General features: G+C 41.2%; 1 protein-coding gene across 1 annotated transcript in view; it reads left to right on the top strand.

The window, feature by feature from the left end:
• Positions 1-2,885: 2,885 nt before the first annotated feature.
• The window catches only part of LOC139412566 (parathyroid hormone 2 receptor-like), a 36,701-nt gene continuing 17,641 nt past the window's right edge, over positions 2,886-21,945 (top strand). The window contains exons 1-6 of the mRNA XM_071159285.1: positions 2,886-2,993; positions 4,540-4,639; positions 14,672-14,782; positions 16,047-16,168; positions 16,360-16,457; positions 18,335-18,518. Coding sequence (XP_071015386.1) covers positions 2,886-2,993; positions 4,540-4,639; positions 14,672-14,782; positions 16,047-16,168; positions 16,360-16,457; positions 18,335-18,518 — 723 coding nt within the window. The remainder of the gene's footprint in view (positions 2,994-4,539; positions 4,640-14,671; positions 14,783-16,046; positions 16,169-16,359; positions 16,458-18,334; positions 18,519-21,945) is intronic.

The following is a 21,945-nucleotide window of genomic DNA, read 5'->3' as shown; positions in this document are numbered from 1 at the left end:
GAGTTTGAAAAAATATATTTTGCTTATTGAACTACAGTAAGTGAAGTTGACTCAACACCCGGTAACAGAATGAAGGTAACAGAAGACACTAGACAATATTTCTTAAACCTACAGAAGGCAAATAGTTTCTGCAAAACGAAGTATCAATTATGATATTAGTATGCAGGGGGCTTTACTTCAAGATTATTGTGTTTTTATGCATTTCTAATACCTTTTAAGACTTCTAGTAGATGATTTCTAACACTCCTTTTCCATTTTTGTAACCAGACATTTTTAAGAAGGAAAATGGTTGAAAAATGCGTCTATGCCTTCATTTCCCCCAAAATATAGAATCTTAGCTTTCACTTCACACCAAATATTATATGCTCTTCTAAACGGCACATGTTGGTGCTCAAATCAAATTTTATTGGTCGAATACACAGATTTGCAGATATTGCAGGTGCAGCGAAATGCTTGTGTTTCTAGCTCCAACCGTGCAGTAATACCTAGCAATGAAAATGTCATTAAGAAACAATACACACGTATTCCAGAAAAATAAATAGAAATGAAGAAATATCAGAAATAACGTCAGAAACTGGAATATACATTTACATACAGTACCAGTCAAAAGTTTGAACACACCTACTCATCCAAGGGTTTTTCTTTATTTTTACTGTTTTCTACATTGTAGAATAATAGAGAAGACATCAAAACTATGAAATAACACAGATGGAATCATGTAGTAACCAAAAAAGTGTTAAACAAATCAAAATAGATTTTAGATTCTTCAAAGTAGCCAAGCTTTGCCTTGACAGCTTTGCACACTCTTGGCATTCTCTCAACCAGCTTCATGAGGTAGTCACCTGGAATGCATTTCAATTAACAGGTGTGTGTCACGTTGGTATAAAGGGATCGGGAGACAGGCACAGGAATGCGTAATAGGGTTTTTTATTGACCATAATTACAGTGTGCCATGTAAAGGCACAGGGACGAAGACCAAATTAACATGTATACAAAGCACAGGGTTGAGACCCAAACAAAAGAGTGAGGAGTACCTCGAATAAATTGGCCCATTAGGAAGTCCGGGACCCATTTGCTCAGGGAGGAGTTCAGACCCAGGACCCTGAGCTTAGTGATGAGCTCGGAGGGCACTATGGGGTTTAAGACTGAGCTCTAGTCAATGAACAGCATTCTTACATAGGTATTTCTCTTGTCCAGCTGGGATGGGTCAGTGTTTAGTGCAATGAGGATTGTGTCGTCCGTGGATCTGTTGGAGCGATCATTAAATTGTAGCGGGTCTTGGGTGCCGGTTAAGGTCTAGGGTGCTCATGGGTCATTTTACATGGTAATGACCACGACAGAGATAGGAATGCAAGGACTGACCATCCATGAGATCAAAATGATAGTTTAAACCATGTTTTGAAGCTATACAGTGTTTAATACATGTTATTGTAGCGACCGGCACAGACAGCTGTGAGTTATGTGTTAGGTTAGTTGGTTTTGTGGTACGTACCAGCACCCAGTGTTAGCAGGTTGATTGGCATGTCGGACCCTGCGATCTGCCAATCACGGGAATGTCTGGAATGTTCTGATGCCGGGCAGCCTGATGGTTGGCGGAGGGGGGTTGGGCAGGGGGATGGAGCATTGGAAGTTAAGATCAGGTTTAGCCATTGTTCTCTCTCTTACGTCTGGTCTTCACAAGAGGTGGTCACGGTTATTTTATAGGGTATTCTTCATTTATTTGGCGTGGGCTACGGCCAAACAGTAGCCTGTGTGAAGTTGGGTTAATAAACCGTAAAATCGTAAACTCAAACCTCTGTCTGAAAAATTGTTCCTTTATGATCTAGTCAGGTTATTGGTTATCTAGTTACCTTATTATTTGGGTTCTGATGGGGTAAAACAGTTGATCTAAGATCATGAGTTATATTCGTCAAGAAACAATGGCTTTATCATTCATTTCAAATTAAAACAATTGATGTAATGCCAATCACAGACTGTAGCTTTAAGATTTCTGAACGCTGTAACCTGTTCACACAGAAAATCTGACAAACTCTGAGTCTGACCAAGATTCAACATGAACAATATTGCAAACAATATTATTCTCTAAATGCGTTCATTTTATGTGTAATTTCGTTAAGACATTCAAAATGTCTCAAAATGCATTCATTTTTAATTAGAAAATGCGTTTTTTGGACGCTTATGGGCGAACATACACACACACACACACACACACACACTGCAGACCGCTGCGGACATCCCTTCCCACACCGTAAGATTTCAGACTACGGATAGATAGTGACATTACTCACGTGCAGACGGGAAATGCAGTTATAGGTAGGTTAGCTAGGCTACAGTAGAGAGTAATAGTTATTTTGGTTATCAGGCGCAAACTCGATTTTTTTCTAGCCTATGGATAATTCTGGTTGGAATTTTCTTGCGACTTTTTGAACATAATGAGTATTCGTGTTTAAAAAAATAATAATATGGCATTTTTAACGCTCATGGCCCACAGAAGAGACAACATGCCCAAATTGTCTCTGTAAAGCAAACTTAGCCTACTAAAATTGTGTGTTTCAGAGAGGAACTACAGGACACAAGTAGCCTGAAAGGCCAGTCATATAGCCTATCTATTTCAAGGTCCACAAATGATCAATAAACGTTTTGAACAAGTTTATGCTACATCCTTATTTCAGACAGATGACACCAAAACTCCGACCAAGCCTACACTATTCCTGCGCCCTTTTCTCCTGACATCCTCTTTCAACAGACTTCAAGAGCGTCGGATGGAAATACGCACAGAGTAGACTACAGGAAGGAGAACCACGTCCAGTCGAGTTTGACACAACACCTGAACTACTGCGTGCTTCAGAAACACAGCTGATTTTGGAGTTGATCGAATCCTCTATATGCAACGCTGTCCACCAACGATCTGCAGAATGAATACAATACTTCTGCGTAACTTTGCGAAGTTTATTTTATGCTGGAATGTAATTTACCTACATGTTTACGCACAGGTAAGTAGACTAGACGATTTAGAGTAATATTGTTTGTATTTTTTGTGGAATAATTAATCTAGGGTTTCCCCCTGTTTTGTTACAGGAGCCTACACTGTGTATATAATAAACCACACACATTTGGAATTTGCATGACCATTTTACATAGGCTACAAGCAACATGATGCTAGGTTATAGACACTGAGTGTACAAAACACTAGGAACAACTGCTCTTTCCACGACAGACTGACCAGGTGAATCCAGGTGAAATCTATGATCTCTTATTGATGTCAATCAGTGCAGATGAAGGGGAGGAGACAGGTTAATTAACGGGCCATTAAACAAATGAGACATGGATTGTGTATGTGTGCCATTCAGAGGGTGAATGGGCAAGACAACATTTTTAAGTTCCTTTGAACGGGGTATATTATGGTAGTAGGTGCCCGTTTGTGTGTGTCAAGAACTGCAACGCTGTCGGATTTTTCACGCTAAACAGTTTCCCGTGTGTATCAAAAATGGTCCAACACCGAAAGGACATCCAGCCATGTTGGAGTCAACATGGGCCAGCATCCCTGTGTAACGCTTGTGACACCCTAGTAGAGTCCATGCCCCGACGATTTGAGACTGTTCTGGCGGCGAAAGGGGGTGCAAATCAATATTAGGAAGGTGGCGAAAGGGGGTGCAAATCAATATTAGGAAGGTGTTAACCCTAATTTCTCCGGATAAGAGCGTCTGCTGAGTTACAGTAAATGTTCCAAAGGTTTTGTACACTCCGTGTATATTAGGGTGTAGGTATTTGGTGAGTGTTAAATGAGAAGGGATGTTAGAAATGTACCATTCAACTAGTAAAACATTTATTAGCGTATGTTTAGGCAGGCTATTGCAAGTCTAGTTGACAAAGTTCTTGGCATAATGAATTTGGTTGCTTTTGTCTTGCATCTACAATCCCCTATATTCCTCTACCCTTTCCTCCCAGTCTATCTTTTAAAATACTTCTTCTGTAAATAATGGTAAAACTAAGATGGACCCCCCCCCCCTCCACACACACACACACACACACATTATGTTTCTTTATATTGGTGCTATTTCATGTGAAAATGTATTCTGTCATGCATATGTTCAGACATGCCCACTTCTGTACTCATCAGTCAATGTTTGCATATTCATTGTTGACTAGTACTCAACATCCACTTTCTCCTTGAATGCATTTAAATGAGGCGGAAGTATGAGCACAGTGCGTCAGCGTGTGGCGATTGCTTACTGTTTGCCAAATGTATATGACATCTGTTTTATTTATGAAGTGTGTTATGCTACAGTATATGTCATTGTCAATATGACCTTTTAGATTTTTATCAAAGTTTATATCAAAGCCACTTTACCATTTCTCCTCGTTATGTTTGAGCTCAAAATGACCTCCGGGGTGAAGATTCCCCTAGGTGCAGATCTAGGATCAGCTTGCCCTCCTTAATCCTACCCTTAACTATTAGCGGGGGGAAATGCTAAACTGACCAAAGATCAGCATCTAAGGGGCAACTTTTTGGAATCAATGCTGCAATCTACTCCGCAGGTTCATCCAGAGGTCGGCCTCACAGCACAGGAGCAGATGTACCTGCTGTATGATGTCAAAGTCGCGTGTCATCAGAACATCTCCACACACAACCCTGCAGGTGGGCAAACACTGACTTACGTACATCATTTTACTCTTTGGCCAGCATAGCTCATTTACAACATTTTGTTTGTTTGTGTAATCGGTACCCGCTAAGCAGATGATTGGTCTACCTCGCTTTAGCAGAGCCCCATTGGCCAGCGTGTTTCCGGGTGGATCCAGACAGACCTTTATGGTAACCGTAGCAGCCCGCCATACTTCAATCCCGTCTTGAGAGACCAAATCCCATAACTTTACGTGTTTTCGTCTCCTGCGTATTGGAAAAGGGGTTTGGGTTTTGAGAGACGGGCAAACACTAGCCTGCTCCACGTCTGCTCACGTTCTCCCAGGCTTCACTCAGTCAGAGGTTGGAGTTGGTGAAAGAGACTGGATGTGGTGCTGTTGCATGTACACTGACAACGCTGAACTCCTTGCATTTCTCACATTGTCAGTCAATGCTCAACATGCGATTTACTGAATTGAGTAATGCTTCATGCAAAAAATGTGTATTCTGATATTTATCCAAATGATTTCTCACCCTCCACCCGAATTATTATAATTATTATAATATATTTTTAATTGCGGTAACTTGAGACAACTTTCAGTACAGCATGGATGAAAACTACAATTGGCAGAAGTGGTCTATGGGGAAAAATAACTGGGATTATGGCAACCACTAAAAACATTTTGAAAAATTCATCTTAGTTTCCTCATATAGGCACTCTTGAAGAGCGGAGGGAGGCACTTCTTGAAAAGCCTTTATTTACTTGGACTACCACTGCAGTTTGATTAGACAAAGATGACTTAAGACCACAGATATTATGCTGTGTCTCTCCCTAGCCACGGAATCTGTGGGTGCTGAAAGGAGGATTTATTCCATTCATTTGAATCTGTGCCAATTTGCCAGCCCCAACCCTGCGGTTGTTTCTCTATCTGGCTGATGCACTCCATGTTATTATCCTCCGTGTGTCCGCCCACATTCTGTAACAGTGTGAGAGCTGGATTAAAAACAAAGAGCTTTGTGTGTTTGATCCAGAATCTACCAGTCGTTAAAACCAGGTGGGAGATTAGAAATGTCAGAACGTAAACAGATATTGGAGCATAATGGATAATTAGTGTGTTTTATTGTTTGGTGACAGTCTATAGTAAGTAAATCCTGGCTACTTAGAAAAACAGACCAGCTTCTGATACCCATCCAAATTTAGTCATGACGGAAGTCTTATGGTTTCACTGGGAGGCATTATGAAAATACAGTTTGCTATATACTCTGAGAGATGCAGAAATGACTGTAACACTTTATTTTAAGGGTCCATTATAAAACATTTATCAAATCAAATCAAATCAAATTTTATTTGTCACATACACATGGTTAGCAGATGTTAATGCGAGTGTAGCGAAATGCTTGTGCTTCTAGTTCCGACAATGCAGTAATAACAAGTAATCTAACTAACAATTCCAAAACTACTGTCTTGTACACAGTGTAAGGAATATGTACATAAGGATATATGAATGAGTGATGGTACAGAGCAGCATAGGCAAGATACAGTAGATGGTATCGAGTACAGTATGTACAAATGAGATGAGTATGTAAACAAAGTGGCATAGTTAAAGTGGCTAGTGATACATGTATTACATAAGGATACAGTCGATGATATAGAGTACAGTATATACGTATGCATATGAGATGAATAATGTAGGGTAAGTAACATTATATAAGGTAGCATTGTTTAAAGTGGCTAGTGATATATTTACATCATTTCCCATCAATTCCCATTATTAAAGTGGCTGGAGTTGAGTCAGTGTCAGTGTGTTGGCAGCAGCCACTCAGTGTTAGTGGTGGCTGTTTAACAGTCTGATGGCCTTGAGATAGAAGCTGTTTTTCAGTCTCTCGGTCCCAGCTTTGATGCACCTGTACTGACCTCGCCTTCTGGATGATAGCGGGGTGAACAGGCAGTGGCTCGGGTGGTTGATGTCCTTGATGATCTTTATGGCCTTCCTGTGACATCGGGTGGTGTAGGTGTCCTGGAGGGCAGGTAGTTTGCCCCCGGTGATGCGTTGTGCAGACCTCACTACCCTCTGGAGAGCCTTACGGTTGAGGGCGGTGCAGTTGCCATACCAGGCGGTGATACAGCCCGCCAGGATGCTCTCGATTGTGCATCTGTAGAAGTTTGTAAGTGCTTTTGGTGACAAGCCGAATTTCTTCAGCCTCCTGAGGTTGAAGAGGCGCTGCTGCGCCTTCTTCACGATGCTGTCTGTGTGAGTGGACCAATTCAGTTTGTCTGTGATGTGTATGCCGAGGAACTTAAAACTTGCTGCCCTCTCCACTACTGTTCCATCGATGTGGATAGGGGGGTGTTCCCTCTGCTGTTTCCTGAAGTCCACAATCATCTCCTTAGTTTTGTTGACGTTGAGTGTGAGGTTATTTTCCTGACACCACACTCCGAGGGCCCTCACCTCACCCTCACCTATAAGGCATTTACAAACAGTTTGCCCACCATTTAGTAATCATTATTCCCACGTTTGTAAAGGTTAGTTAGCTAGTTATTCACACGTGTGTGTGTGTGTGTGTGTGTGTGTGTATGTATGTATGTATATATATATATATATATATATACACACACACACACATGACCAAAAGTGGACTTGCTTCCATTCAGCCACAAGAGCATTAGTGATGTCGGGCACTGATGTTGGGCGATTAAGGCTTGGCTTGCAGTCGGAGTTCCAATTCATCCCAAAGGTGTTCAATGGGGTTGAGGTCAGGGCTCTGTGCAGGCCAGTCAAGTTCTTCCACACCGATCTCGACAAACCATTTCCGTATGGACCTCACTTGTCATGCCGGAACAGGAAAAGGCCTTCTCCAAACTGTTCGCCACAAAGTTGGAAATACAGAATCGTCTAGAATGTCATTGTATGTTGTGGCGTTAAGATTTCCCTTCACTGGAACTAAAGGGCCTAGGCCGAACCATGGAAAACAGCCCCAGACCATTATTCCTCCTTCACCAAACTTTACAGTTGTCACTATGGTAGGTAGCGTTCTCCTGGTAGCCGCCAGCTTCGTCCACCAGACTGCCAGATGGTGAAGTGTGATTCTTCACTCCAGAGAACGTGTTTCAACTGCTTCAGAGTCCAATGGCGGTGAGATTTACACCACTCCAGCTGACACAGCATTGCGCATGTGGATCTTAGGCTTGTTTGCGGCTGCACGAACAGTTCTTGTGCTGACATTGCTTCCAGAGGCAGTTTGGATCTTGGTAGTGAGTGCTGCAACCGAGGACAGATGATCTTTACGCGCTTCAGCACTTGACGGTCCCGTTCTGTGAGCTTGTGTGGCCTACCACTTTTCTGCTGAGCCGTTGTTGCTCTTAGACGTTTCCACTTCACAATATCAGCACTTACAGTTGACCCAGGCAGCTCTAGCAGGGCACAAATTTGACGAACTGACTTGTTGGAAAGGTGGCATCCTATAGTAAGGCCATTCTACTGCAAATGTTTGTCTATGGAGATTGCATTGCTGTGTGCTCGATTTTATACACCTGTCAGCAATGGGTGTTGCTGAAATAGCCAAATCCACTCATTTGAAGGGGTGTCCACATACTTTTGTGTATATGTAGTATATTTCCTTAAACATCCTGTGTTGTGTGCTTATTCTTTTACCAGGTACTGCTGGAATGTTTACCAATGGCATGCATCTATTTGTGAGAAATTACACTGGTCTCTCAACATTTATAAACTATAAATAGTGCTCACTTTAGATTAGGGACTGCAAAAGGACTTTACTAATCATTAGTAAATGGTTTTGTCGTGGAAATTCTTACACAGGGACACCTCAAAGTCAATCTTAAATGAATCATTGTTTTATTGTCAGCACTCTGGGAGGTTCCAACCAATTCATTGCACCATAGTACACATATCAATCAGCAGCTCTCCCTGGGCAGACCCAGCAGTTGTCTTATATACGGCTATACGCAGACATGTTATATTTGCATGATTTAGCATAATTACTTAATCATTACCGTTTTGTTTCATTCATGTGACCGACCAATACCGGTTCCAAACGTGTGACAGACCAATACCCCACGAGACTTCTTTCTCTCTTAGCTGAGACCTTGAAACTGAGATATCTTTAGTTTGTTCTCAAAACACGGTCTGGGCGTTCTGCCAAATTGCAGCTACTGATAGTGAAGATTTGTACAGTCAGCCACTTGCATGAACACAGAAATTGGTTCTTAGAACAGCACATGAATAAAAGACAGACATTTGTTATAAGAAAAGCACAAACATAAAAATTCCCTTTACAGTTTATAAATGTGAGTAATGATTAATAAATGGTGGACACACAATTTTTATAAATGCTGAATAAATGGTTTATTATGGACCCTTATAATGTTACCGAAATCACATCAATGAAACCACTTATTGGCTAAATGATATTCTGCCTTTCATAGGAGTAAAATAAATACAAATTACAAACATTATATAACCCCACTTCCCCTCAATCAGTGGTGTATTTGTCTGTTGTATTTGGCTTTTCCAGATAATTTAACCCAGATCTAAATGATAACAGATAATTATGTTCCCCTATAAGACTGTGTTCCCTTTTCAATTTTAAATGGGGCAATCTGGGATTGGTTCATTCCATTTTAGTCTTTAAATGTGGGATATATAGCAATTATATAGCTTTGTTGTTTTGATTCCGGGATTGTGCCTTTAAAGGCAATGGCCCAATTCTAATCATTACTGCCCGGTGATCTCTCGTTCAACCATCAATACGGGCTAAGATCACTCGCGCACCTGATCTCAGTTGCATCCATCATTAGCCATCCTATTACCTCTCCCTCTGTGTTATCAAAGGTCGGAGTTCACTTCAAGCCTGCTAATTGAGCAGACTAAGGACAGATGTATCTACAGTATTTGAGAATCATTCTGTACACCTGAAATAAAGTATTTCCTCATTTACCAGGACAAATATACAGTGGCAATTTTCCCGACACATTTTATGTACTGAAAACCCATGAGTAAAAACATGTTTTTTTTGTTTATAATTTATTTAGTCCATTAATTAGAAACTTGGTTTAATACAGTAGGCCTATGGACATTTTCAAGAGGAAAATCAAATATTGAAGTTGAATTCACCGATTTTGAGCGCATCATGCCAAAATTTCATAAAGTAGATGTCTCAACTGTTGACTCATTTATACTCGCTTGTGTGTCCTATTCGGTCTGAAGGCCTTGTTTGACACACGTGCTAGCCTATTGGCCACGTTATGACTGACTTGCGATCACTGTCCTTGCTAGTTTGATTTTATTGACATTCCCAGCCTTAGTTAGTCATCTGTTTTTATCCAGAATATTGGGTCATTGAAACTGAAACATCCCAAATGGGGGGAGGAAACAAACAATGTACCAGGCCATCTGTGATTTATTTGTGGTTCCAAAAATATTGCTATTTGTAAATTATATTAATCATGCATTGAACTGCGTCCATTTATTCTGCCAACAATGCCTTACTTTCTACTTCATGGAATTTTGAGTCAAATATAACCTATTTTTAAAACTTCATGAAATTGGTTTTGAAGTATAAACTGGGAATTTGATCTTTTTGACTGATATTATCATTTTCGGTTTCATGTCTTCAAAGTAGTTTAAAAAAATGTCAGTTCCACCTTTAAGGTATTTCACAGTGTCTGCACATGGGACCCACCTGGCAAGTGGTCCCAAACCCCAATATGGCACATTTCCTGTCTGTCAGTTTAAATCAATACGACGTGCTTTGATGTCTCAAATGATAATGTGACTCAACCCAGCTATAATCAGATCCAATTTGACTCTGAGATAATGAAGTATGACATCATACGCATAGGAAGGCTACTGCAGCTGAGACACTGAAATATACAAATATCTACTATTTAGACCTGGATTGCAATTAGGGTTGGAAACTTTCCGGTACATTTCCGGGGGGTTTCTGGAAATTTTCCATGGGAAGTTCAGCCCGGGAATTTGGGGAATTTTGCTTAAATTCATCAAAAAAGTTAGCTTATAACAGTGAACCTTTTTTGTGGGAAGCACAAAAGGCAATTCTAGGTTGTGTGGCATATGTTGGTTAAACTATCCCCAATTCAATGGAATTACAACCCTTTGCATGCACAGTGCATTCTTCCATCACATGTACAGCTGATTCTCAAGATCTTGCACAAGTATGAGATGCTATTGAGCCCACACTACTACACTGTCTGAGCCAAGGACTACATGCTTTCTGGTAAGTTTTGATTACAATACTGGGTGGGGGTGAATATATTTTATATTACATTCTTTTTTTGTTAACTATTAAATTGTAGCCTACAACAAGGTGTGTTTAAATATTTGTTTAACTTGTAAACAATTTCTGCTAGTTAGTTTTTGCTACCATGTGGGGTTTAGCTTGCTTGAGCCTGTTAAGTGAGGAGTGTTAATTCACCTGTTTCCATACAGGTTTCATTTTAAAACAGTTGTCTTAAAAGGAGTTGTTTAATCTAACTGCTTAACTATTTATCTGTACATGGAATTGTATTTGTTTTGTTTTTTTACACTTTTTTTTTCTAATCTTTACAGGAAAATGCCACGGGCACTATCTGATGTGTGGACACATTTCACTGCAGCTAATGTAGAAGGAAAAGCTGTGTACATTTGCAAATAGTGTGCCAAATCATATGTGAAGAATGCAACAAAGATGCAGAATCATCTGGGCAAGTGCATAAAGTTCCCTCAGCGCTCACAACAAGCATCCTCTGACAAAAGTCCCTCTACTTCTATTCGAGTTGAAAATTATGAATTAGACCTTATCAATAGCAACAGTTCATGGTCCTACTGGAATCTGAAGTGTTTTTTTTTTACTCAATAGAGGAACGTAGTCAGAGAAATGCTGATGAATGTCTTGCTTGAGCTGTGTATGAAAGTGGTTCACCTCTGATGCTCACAGGCAATATGTATTGGAAGAGATTTCTGAATGTTCTTCACCCAGCATACACCCCTCCAACCAGACATGCTTTGTCTACTCATTTTCTGTATGCATAGTTCAAGTGAAGGTCAAGCAAATCATACAGAAAGCAGACTGTATTGCAATCATCTCTGATGGGTGGTCGAATGGTCATGAGAAAGGAATAATTAACTACATCATCTACTCCCCTCAACCAGTATTCTACAAGAGCACAGACACCAGGGACAACAGACACACCCATCTGTACATTGTAGATGAGCTGAAGGAAGTCATCAATGACCTTGGACCACAGAAGGTATTTGCACTGGTGACAGACAATGCTGTGAACATGAAGGCTGCTTGGTCTAAAGTGGAGTCTTAACCTCACATCACACCCATTGGCTGTGCTGCTCATGCATTGAATCTGCTCCTCAAGGACATCATGGCACTGAAAACAATGTATACACTCTACAAGAGAGCCAAGACAATGGTTAGGTATGTGAAGGGTCATCAAGTTATAGCAGCAATCTATCTCACCAAGCAAAGTGAGAAGAATAAGAGCACCACATTGAAGCTGCCCAGCAACACCCATTGGGGTGGTGTTGTCATCATGTTTGACAGTCTCCTGGAGAGGAAGGAGTCTCTCCAAGAAATGGCCATATCACAGTCTGCCGATATGGACAGCCCCATCAAGAGGATCCTCCAGGATGATCTATTTTTGGAGAGAGTGGTAAGCAGCCTGAAACTCCTGAAACCTACAGCAGTAGCCATTGCACGGATTGAGGGAGACAAAGCGATCCTGTCTGATGTTCAGACTCTGCTTGTAGATGTAAGAAGAAATTCGTACTGCCCTGCCCACTTCACTGTTGCTCCAAGAAGAGGAAACTGCAGTTCTGAAATGCATCACAAAGCATGAAGACTTCTGCCTGAAGCCCATACACGCCACAGCATACATGTTGGACCCCAAGTATGCTGGCAAGAGCATCCTGTCTGGTCCAGAGATCAACAAGGCCTATGGTGTCATCACTACTGTGTCTCGCCACCTTAGCCTGGATGGGGGCAAGGTTATTGGCAGTCTGGCGAAGTACACTTCCAAGCAAGGACTTTGGGATGAAGATGCAATATGGCAGTCATGCCAACATATCTCATCAGCCACCTGGTAGAAGAGACTTTGTGGATCTGAGGCTCTGTCACCTGTTGCCTCCATCATCCTCCATCATCCTCCAAATCCCACCAACATCAGCCGCCTCAGAGCGCAACTGGTCCTTGTTTGGGAACGCACCCACCAAAGCACGCAAGAAGCTGACCAATACAAGGGTTGAGAAATTGGTGGCCATCCTGGCAAATTTGAGGCTTTTTGAGCCTGACGACGAGCTATCCTCAACAAGGTTGGAAAGTGACCGTGAAGATGAGGGGGACATTGATGTCCGGGGAGAAGACATGGAAGCCTGAGAGGAAGACAACCAAAGCTTTAGTTTATAGACTATAATTTTACAGATGTATATTGAAAATGTTTTTGGGAGATGCGATGGGTCATTGGGGATCATTCAATATTCCCTTTCTTTTGTTGTTCAGTGAAATCATCCCATGTGAAGAGGCAACTCATTTAATTAAAGTTCAATTCGTAACTAAATTGTTTTTATTTCTATTTGAAGGATTTAATCATTTGCAATTGTCTACTTATGACAAGGTTAAGGGTTTATGTTCCTGTCTCCATATATTGTAAATATATCCAACGCAAAAAACATCTACATTTAAATGATATTGATATTAATTCCCATATATTCCCGTTAATTCCCACTGAACGTTTCCACCTCTGAACATTCCCGAAAATGTGCAACCCTAATTGCAATCATAAGATATGTTAATTTATTTAAATCTATTTACTTCTTATTTTTTCTCAGTCTTAGGTCTTTACTACTTAGTCTCAGCTTGCATCCCAAATGGCACTAAAGGTAGTGCACTATAAAGGGAATAGGGTGCCATTTGTGACGCACTCCCGCCCTAGTCACTTGTTTCACTGAACCATCAGGAGGGCTAGCTGACAAAAGACGACAACCTATTACCCCTAGTGCTCTCCCACTAGCCTACTCATCTGGTGGACAGATGGTGTGTGTGTGTATATATAGCTGTAATGACTATGAGCAATGTTTTTGCACTTGTCGCTAATGAGTGACTCATAAGCTTGGTCTTTCCATCTCACACTCTCATCATGGAATATAGATTAATATTATAAATGTGTTTAATCAAGGGAGCGGAGGTTTAAATATACATAGTGGGAGAAAGAGTTTTTGTCCATGGAAGCGATATGTAGTAAATTGATCATTCTTCAGCTTGTTTCATTGATGATGTGGACTGAGTGCACACTGCTGGATATTTGCCCTTTCTTAAATTTGGTTGGATCAATGTCCAGTGTCTGCAAGATCACCAGCACTTACCATTGACAGGCACAAAAGCAACAAGTCAATGAAACCTTTCAATGATAATGCCTTGAGTTCAATAGCAATGATTTCTTTTAAGTTCAGATTTATCCTAAGGGAGTGGCCATGATATTTGGCCTGGGAGCCTCCGTTCCTTTGATGACGATACCCTCTAACACAATGTCCAAATAATGTCACTTATGAAAGTAAAAGCCTAAAATATCTACATCACATATATTGATGTTTGTAATTATGAAGATTTTAGGTTTTATAAAAACCTTGTTTTTTTTCTGTTCACTTCCAAGTCCAGACAAGTGCTTGCTGATTACTCATTGGACCATATGAATGTTCTGGGAGCCTAAACCTACAGTTTAAATAAGTCCATTTATCACAGGCAATTAAGTCACTAAGTTGAGAGCCAGTGAGAAGGTCTGTGAGAGGGGTTTGTTCATGCAGGAACAGTCATGTACAGTATTGGTTTTTACATAAGAGTGTAAAATAGCAGGAAGGATAAACCAATATCATAATATGCCTTCCAGATATCGATATCAAACACAAATAAACCAATATCACAATATGAATTGCTCATATCGGTATCAAGTGAAATCTATATCATATTTAATTCAGTATTGGTGCCCACCACTTATTACCTAACTCCCCTTTCCCACTATGTATCCAGATGACCTTTGTGCCCCTGGCTGGGATGGTCTGATCTGTTGGCCTCAGGGATCCCCCGGAGCGCTAACCAAGGTCCCCTGCCCCAGCTACGTCTACGACTTCAACCATCAAGGTATTGGGGTACAGATAGGCTATACTCATGGGGCAATATTTATTAAGTGTTTGCACTGGGTGCAAAGTTTGCACTTTTTTGGGGGGGGGGAATGTACACTGAGTATACAGAACATTTTAAGAACACCCGCTCTTTCCATGACACTACCAGGTGAATCCAGGTGAAAGCTTTGATCCCTTCTTTATGTAACTTGTTAAATCCACTTCAATCAGTTTAGATGAGGAGGGAGGAGACAGGTTAAATAAAGATTTAAGCCTTGGGACAATTGAGACCTGGATTGTGCATGTGTGCCATTGAGAGGGTGAAATGGGCAAGATAAAAACAAATTTAATTGCCTTTGAACGGGGTATGGTAGCAGTTGCCACCAGTTTGTGTCAAGAACTGCGACGCGGCTGGGTTGTTCAAGCTCAACAGTTTCCCCGTGTGTATCAAGAATGGGCCACCACTCAAAGGACATCCAGCCAACTTGACACAACTTTGGCAAGCTTTGGAGTCAACATGGACCAGCTTCCTTGGGGAACACTTTCGACCCGACCTCTTGTAGAGTCCATGTCCCAACGAATTAAGGCTGTTCTGAGGGAAAGGGGGGGGGGGGGGGGGGGGGGGGTTAAAAAACTATAATTTTGATATCCAAAAGCTTTTCACCAAAACAGACCCACTTTGTTGTTGTTTGAAATGAGGATTCTAGCTTCAATGTTTTACTTCTGAGCTGGTGCAAACCCTTAGTAAATCTGGCCCATGGTAACAATTGAATATATTGAATACCTTTTTAACTGTAGTACCATTGTGTTAAAATCCTGTGTGTTGCATTATGTGGTCATTATATGGAGACAAGCAATGTACATGTAATGGATTTGACGTGTTGAATGGTTTGATGAGCATGAAAACGATGTAAACCATATCCCGTGGCCGTCTCAGTCACCAGACTTCAACCCAAATGAACACTTATAGGAGATTCTGGAGCGGTGCCAGAGACCACGTTTTCTACCACCATAAACAAAACACAATTATAAAATTTCTCATTGAAGAATGGTGTCGCGTTCCTCATATAGAGTTCCAGTCACTTGCAGAATCCACTCCAAGGTGCATTGAAGCTGTTCTGGCTCGAGGCGGCCCAACACCCTATTAAGACACTTTATGTTGGTGTTTCCTTTGTTTTGGCAGTTAACTGTATGCTGCAATGTTAATGACCAAGACCGTGTGTGTGTGTGTGTGTGTGTGTGTGTGTGTGTGTGTCTGTGCCTGTGTCTGTGTGTATGTCCAGGTCATGCATACAGGAAGTGTGATGTCAACGGTTCCTGGGTTTCTGTGGAGGGGTTAAACCGAACGTGGTCCAATTATTCCGATTGCTTAAAATTCCTTTTACCTGGTCAAGAGGAGGAAAAGGTACTTCACCACTTCAGTCACACCTAAGTCTCCAATTAACATGGTTGTGGTTGCAGACTTGACTCATGACAATGCTTGAGTTGCTCTGACTCATGCTAACAGCGGAGCTACACTGGGGCGTCGGGAGCACAGGCAGCTAGCATAGAAGCTAAACAGTGAAGCAGGCCTATAACATAACCATTTCTCTCTAGCAGGACTTCTTTGACCGGCTGTACGTCATGTACACCATTGGATATGCACTGTCCTTCATCTCTCTTCTAGGGGCCATTGTCATCATAGGCTACTTCAGGTAAGACAGCCTTGTGTCCCAACGATTGGTCCTTTCTCCAGAAGTGTGCAGTTGTGCGCTCCTTCCCACAAATATAGTTTGCGTTATACCAGTCATTTCCTTTCGGTCTATGAAAGGAAGTGAACAAGTGCAGACCTTGGGAGTAAGGACATATATTGGGACGCAGATGTATGCCACTCGGTCTTTGCTCATCCATATATTTCTATGTGCTGCTCTATCCACCTGTGTAAATGGCACCGAGGTCATACAGCACTAAGCCTCAGCTGTTCATCACCATTTTCCAAAAACAGTCACGCATGTAAATGAGAAGTACAAATAAATATCCTGGCCATCCTCTTGACTCATCTCCAAATTCTCAACGAGATTTCAATCTTTATTCACCCGCTCAACAAAAACAAAACTGCCAGAGGTTTGTTGAATTCCCAATGTGTTATCACTCTGCTTTCAACCATCTAAAACCACAACTAAATTCCAATGGAAAAACAATGTTAGATTTGTAGTTGTCACCTGAATGTGTTATCACTGCGCTTTCGACCATTTTAAAGCACAACAAAGTTCAAACGGGAACACAATGTCAGATATTTTCGTATTTGTACAACAACTTAATGTGTTGTCACTGTGCTTCATCTAATAGCACAACCAAATGACCTCGATAACAGTTGAGATTACAATAAAAGTACATGTGCAAGCAAGTGGTCAATGCTGATCAAGATTCTGCACAGATTATTATAGCAATTGTAAAGATCTCCACAGACCTGCAACCTTTGCATGCTATTTTGACCATGAACACTTTCTTAGGCTAACCTCAACATGTTACTCATTTTAAGTTTGAATAAACACTGCTACATTAGTTTGTAAGATAGCCTTAACTCTAGGCTATTTACTATATTACAAAAGTATTATTGAATTGTGTTTGATTGACAACACAGCTAAATATCCATGTTTTAAAAGGATATCTAATGTTTGGATAGTTTCATCTGAGCCACTGGCTTAATCTTGTTCTTTAACTTTTAATGTTGGTTGAGTTGGAGTCCTGAATCCAACATATCACTTGTTAACTTTTCGAAAAAGTTAACAGGCTATTTACTGTATTGCAAAAACTGTATTGTGCCACTGACTTAGTCTGGCCTTAATTCTAGTTTTGTCTACAAATGAATCATTGACATGACATGGATTCATGTCTCCAACTCAACCTAGAATCAAAGGTAAAGAATAGGACTGTCATGATTCCCTAATAACAGAGTAAAACATCCCTTTGTACAATTTAAAGAATAGAACCTAAATCAAATTCAACTTTTATTTCATGTGCATTTAAAGTTTAATTAGACTAGATTTAGTTGGTTGAGTTGGAGACGTGAATCCAACAAATCGATGCTTTTCATTATGAGTTGTCAGTATTATGAATGCAGTTAGAGAAAGAGGTATTACTCTCAATCTTCCCTCAGTATTTCAACACAGATGCCGTTGAAAAAACCACCGTACACTGTAAAACAAACTCAAATGATCTGCGGGAAGCTGATTTGCGGTGAACCACTGTGATTTAAAAAACGTGGAATTTAGGGTATTTTACTCAATTCAGGTTATTGTCTTCAATGCAGTTAGGTTTTATAATGTATGTGTATTAACTGTACATTTCCACATTTCTTTCAACACAAACTAGGTTTGAATGCCGAAACAAACACTCTCTAGGTTTCTACTTAGTTTTTCTTAGCCACTGTCCTTTTGCTACTGCTTTGCTTTCTCTTTGGGGTTCCAGGCTGGGTAAAGCACGATGTGACAACTGCTGATGTGAAAGGGTTTTATAAAATACATTTCATTGGTCGAATATAGTGATGGTTGAGCCTTGAGTGTTTTACACCTGTCTGCCTGCCATGCAGACGCCTCCACTGCACTAGGAACTACATCCACATGCACCTGTTCGTGTCCTTCATGCTGCGTGCCGTCAGCATCTTTGTCAAAGACAAGGTGGTCCACACCAACGGAGGTCTGCAGGAGTTTGACACAGCGCTCATGGACAACTACAAGACCATCTCTGCTATGCCCCTTGACAACTCCCAGTTTGTAAGTACTGTAATGTTCTTCCCTTCGACTTCAAGGTCAGTTTGTTTGTTGTATGAAGTGCACTTAAAGGCTTGCGCTCAAGTGTCATCGCATAAATAACGGCACAACATAGCGGGGTTGATGAATACACATTGAATAACATCGAAAATCGAATGAAACGATATTGGTCGCATTCACATATTTAGCAGATGTTATTATGGGTGTAGCGAAATGCTTGATTTCCTAGCTCCAACAGTGTAGTAATATCTGACAATACACAACAATACACACACGTGTAAAAGAACGGAATTAAGGAATATAGAAATATTAGGGTGGTCAATATTGGAGTCCGGAGTATAAATATACAGTGCTTTCGGAAAGTATTCAGACCCCTTGACCCTTGGAGTCCCACAGATATGGAATCATGTAGTAACCAAAAAAGTGTTAAACAAATCATTTTTAGATTCTTCAAAGTAGCCACCCTTTGCCTTGTTGACAGCTTTGCACACTCTTGGCATTCTCTCTCAACCAGCTTCTCTTGGAAGGCTTTTTCAACCACAGACCACGTGTTATCCACGCCAGCCCAGGGCCTCCACATCATGCGGGATCATCTGAGACCAGCCACCCAGACAGCTGATGTAACTGTGTGTTTGTACAACCAAAGAATTTCTGCGCAAACGGTCAGAAACCATCTCAGAGAAGCTCATCTGCATGCTCGTCGTCCTCACCAAGGTCTTGACCTTACTGCAGTTTGGCGTCATAACCAACTTCAGTGGGCAAATGCAAACCTTCGATGGACACTGGCACACCTGTTTCAACTGTACCGAGCAGATGGCTTTGTGTGGGCGAGCGGTTTGCTCATGTCAACGTTGTGAACAGAGTGCTCCATGGTGGCGGTGGGGTTATGGTATGGACACCCACAAGCTACAGATAACGAACACAATTTCATTTTATAGATAGAAATTTCAATGCACAGAGATGTCGTGACGAGATACTAAGGTTCATTGTCATGCCATTCATCCGCCGCCATCACCTCATGTTTCAGCATTGTAATTAGAGGTCGGCCGATTATGATTTTTCAACGCCGATACCGATTATTGGAGGACAAAAAAAGACTATACCGATTAATCAGCCGATTTTTTAAATTGCATATATACCTTGTATATACACATTTTTGTAATAATGACAATTACAACAATACTGAATGAACACTTTTATTTTAACTTAATATAATACATATGGGCTTTTGGATGGGTGTTCTTAAGGTGATTCCACAGGTTGGTGGTATTGTTTGATTTAGCCGTTGCTGACCCCATGCTTACATCTTTATCACAAATAAGACACCTTGCTTTCCCTGGTGCCAATTCCACACTGGTGCTCCTCTTTTCTCTGCCATCTGTAAAACATACACACATCTCTGAAGTGACAATAATACTGAAGAGTCTGCTTAGGAGACAAATACTCTCAACTGTTTGAATAAAAATAGAGTTTAAGTTACCTGTGATGAATGTTGAAAACAAAAACGAATTTCTATATGCAGGAAATCCTATTTTAATAATGGACATGGTAAGAATTGACTACCAAAGTGCGAGTCATAATTCCCATGACACCTTCTAGCAAAATCTGAAAAGCGGTTCCTTCATTCATTTATTCCATATGATATTTTTAGATTCACTTAAAATAAGGTCTGTGTATCGTGTAGACTTACACTACCTTGCCAATTTTATAACTGTGTAGATATCCATAGAATCAATATTGGCTAAATATAAGCGAAGATTTAAAAAAGAGTTGATTTATGAAAATATTTTTGACAAACGTTACCTTATCCTAGTGAGATTTACACGGGTATCAAAATGCTGAGGCGGTTTAAGCCTGCACGAAACACAGACCTTATTTGAAGTAGATCAAGACATTCTCTATGGAAGACATGAACGGTAAAATAACGAAGGAACCCCTTTCAAGTTCAGCCGCAAGTTATTACAGGAATTATAACGCGTCGACTATTTCTCTCTAAACCATATACCTTTGACTATTACGAGCCTGCTGCTGCCTACCACCCTTCAGTCAGACTGCTCTATCAAATATCAAATCATAGACTTAACTATAATAAACACACAGAGATACGAGGTCAAATCCGGAAACTATCACCTCAAACAAATTCTTATTTACAATGACGGTCTACTCCGGCCAAACCCAGACGACGCTGGGCCAATTTTTGCGCCACCCTTTGGAACTCCCAAATACGTCTGAATGTGATACAGCCTGGATTCGAACCAGGTACTATAGTGACATGTCTTACACTGAGATGCAGTTCCTTAGACCGCTGCGCCACTCGGGAGCCCACAAAATACACATGAAGTGGGTAAAACAGTTTGTAAACATTGTGACCAGTGTTCAATTTCTATGTACTATACATAGGGCATCAGCCTCTAAGGTGCAGGGTTGAGTAACCGGGTTCTTCAGCCTCCTGAAGAACTGTCTGTCTGCGTGAGTGGACCATTTCAAATTGTTAGTGATGTGTATGGCGAGGAACCTTATCCACTGCGTCCCAGTGGATGGCGGTGTGCTCCCTTTGCTGTCTCCTGAAGTCCACAATCAGCTCCTTCATTTTGTTGACGTTGATGGAGAGGTTATTTTCCAGGCACCACTCCGCCAGGGTCCTCACCTCCCTGTACACTGTCTCGTAGGTGTTGGTAATCAGGCCTACCATTGTTGTCGTCAGCAAACTTGATGATTACGTTGGAGATGTGCGTGACCACGCAGTCATGGGTGAGCAGGGACTACAGGAAGGGGTTGAGCACACACCCTTGTGGAGCCCCTGTGTTGAGGATCAACGTAGTGGAGGTGTTGTTGCCTAACGTCAGGACGTCTAGGATCCAATTACACAGGGTTCAGACCCAGGGCATCAATTTTAATGATTAGCTTGGAGGGTACTATGGTGTTGAATGATGAGCTGTAGTCAATGAACAGTATTCTTACATAGGTATTCCTCTTGTCCAGATGGCATAGGGCAGTGTGCAGACGATTGCGTCATCCATGGATCTATTGGGGCGGTATGCAAATTGCGGTGCACCGTGGACCCACATTTAAATGTTTTACTCACGTCAGTCATGGAGAAGGAGAGGGGGGGGGGGGTACAGTCCTTGTTAGTGGGCCGCGACGGTGGCACTGTTTTATCCTCAGTGGGCAAAGAAGGTGTTTAGTTTGTCTGGAAGCTTGACGTCCGTGACATGGCTAGTTTTCTTTTTGTAGTCTGTTATTTCCTGTAGACCCTGCCACATACGGCTCGTGTCTGAGTCACTGAATTGCGGCCCCACTTTGTCCCTGAACCGGCATTTTGATTGCCTTGCGGAGGGGATAACTACACTGTTTATATTCAGCCATATTCCCAGACCTCTTTCCATGGTTAAATGCAGTGGTTCGCACTTTCAGATTTGCACGAATGCTG

The sequence above is a fragment of the Oncorhynchus clarkii genome, chromosome 7, assembly GCF_045791955.1.
Source record: "Oncorhynchus clarkii lewisi isolate Uvic-CL-2024 chromosome 7, UVic_Ocla_1.0, whole genome shotgun sequence".
Lineage (NCBI taxonomy): Eukaryota > Metazoa > Chordata > Actinopteri > Salmoniformes > Salmonidae > Oncorhynchus > Oncorhynchus clarkii.
The sequence above is the reverse complement of the archived record's forward strand: the minus strand, read 5'-3'. Positions and strand labels throughout refer to the sequence as shown.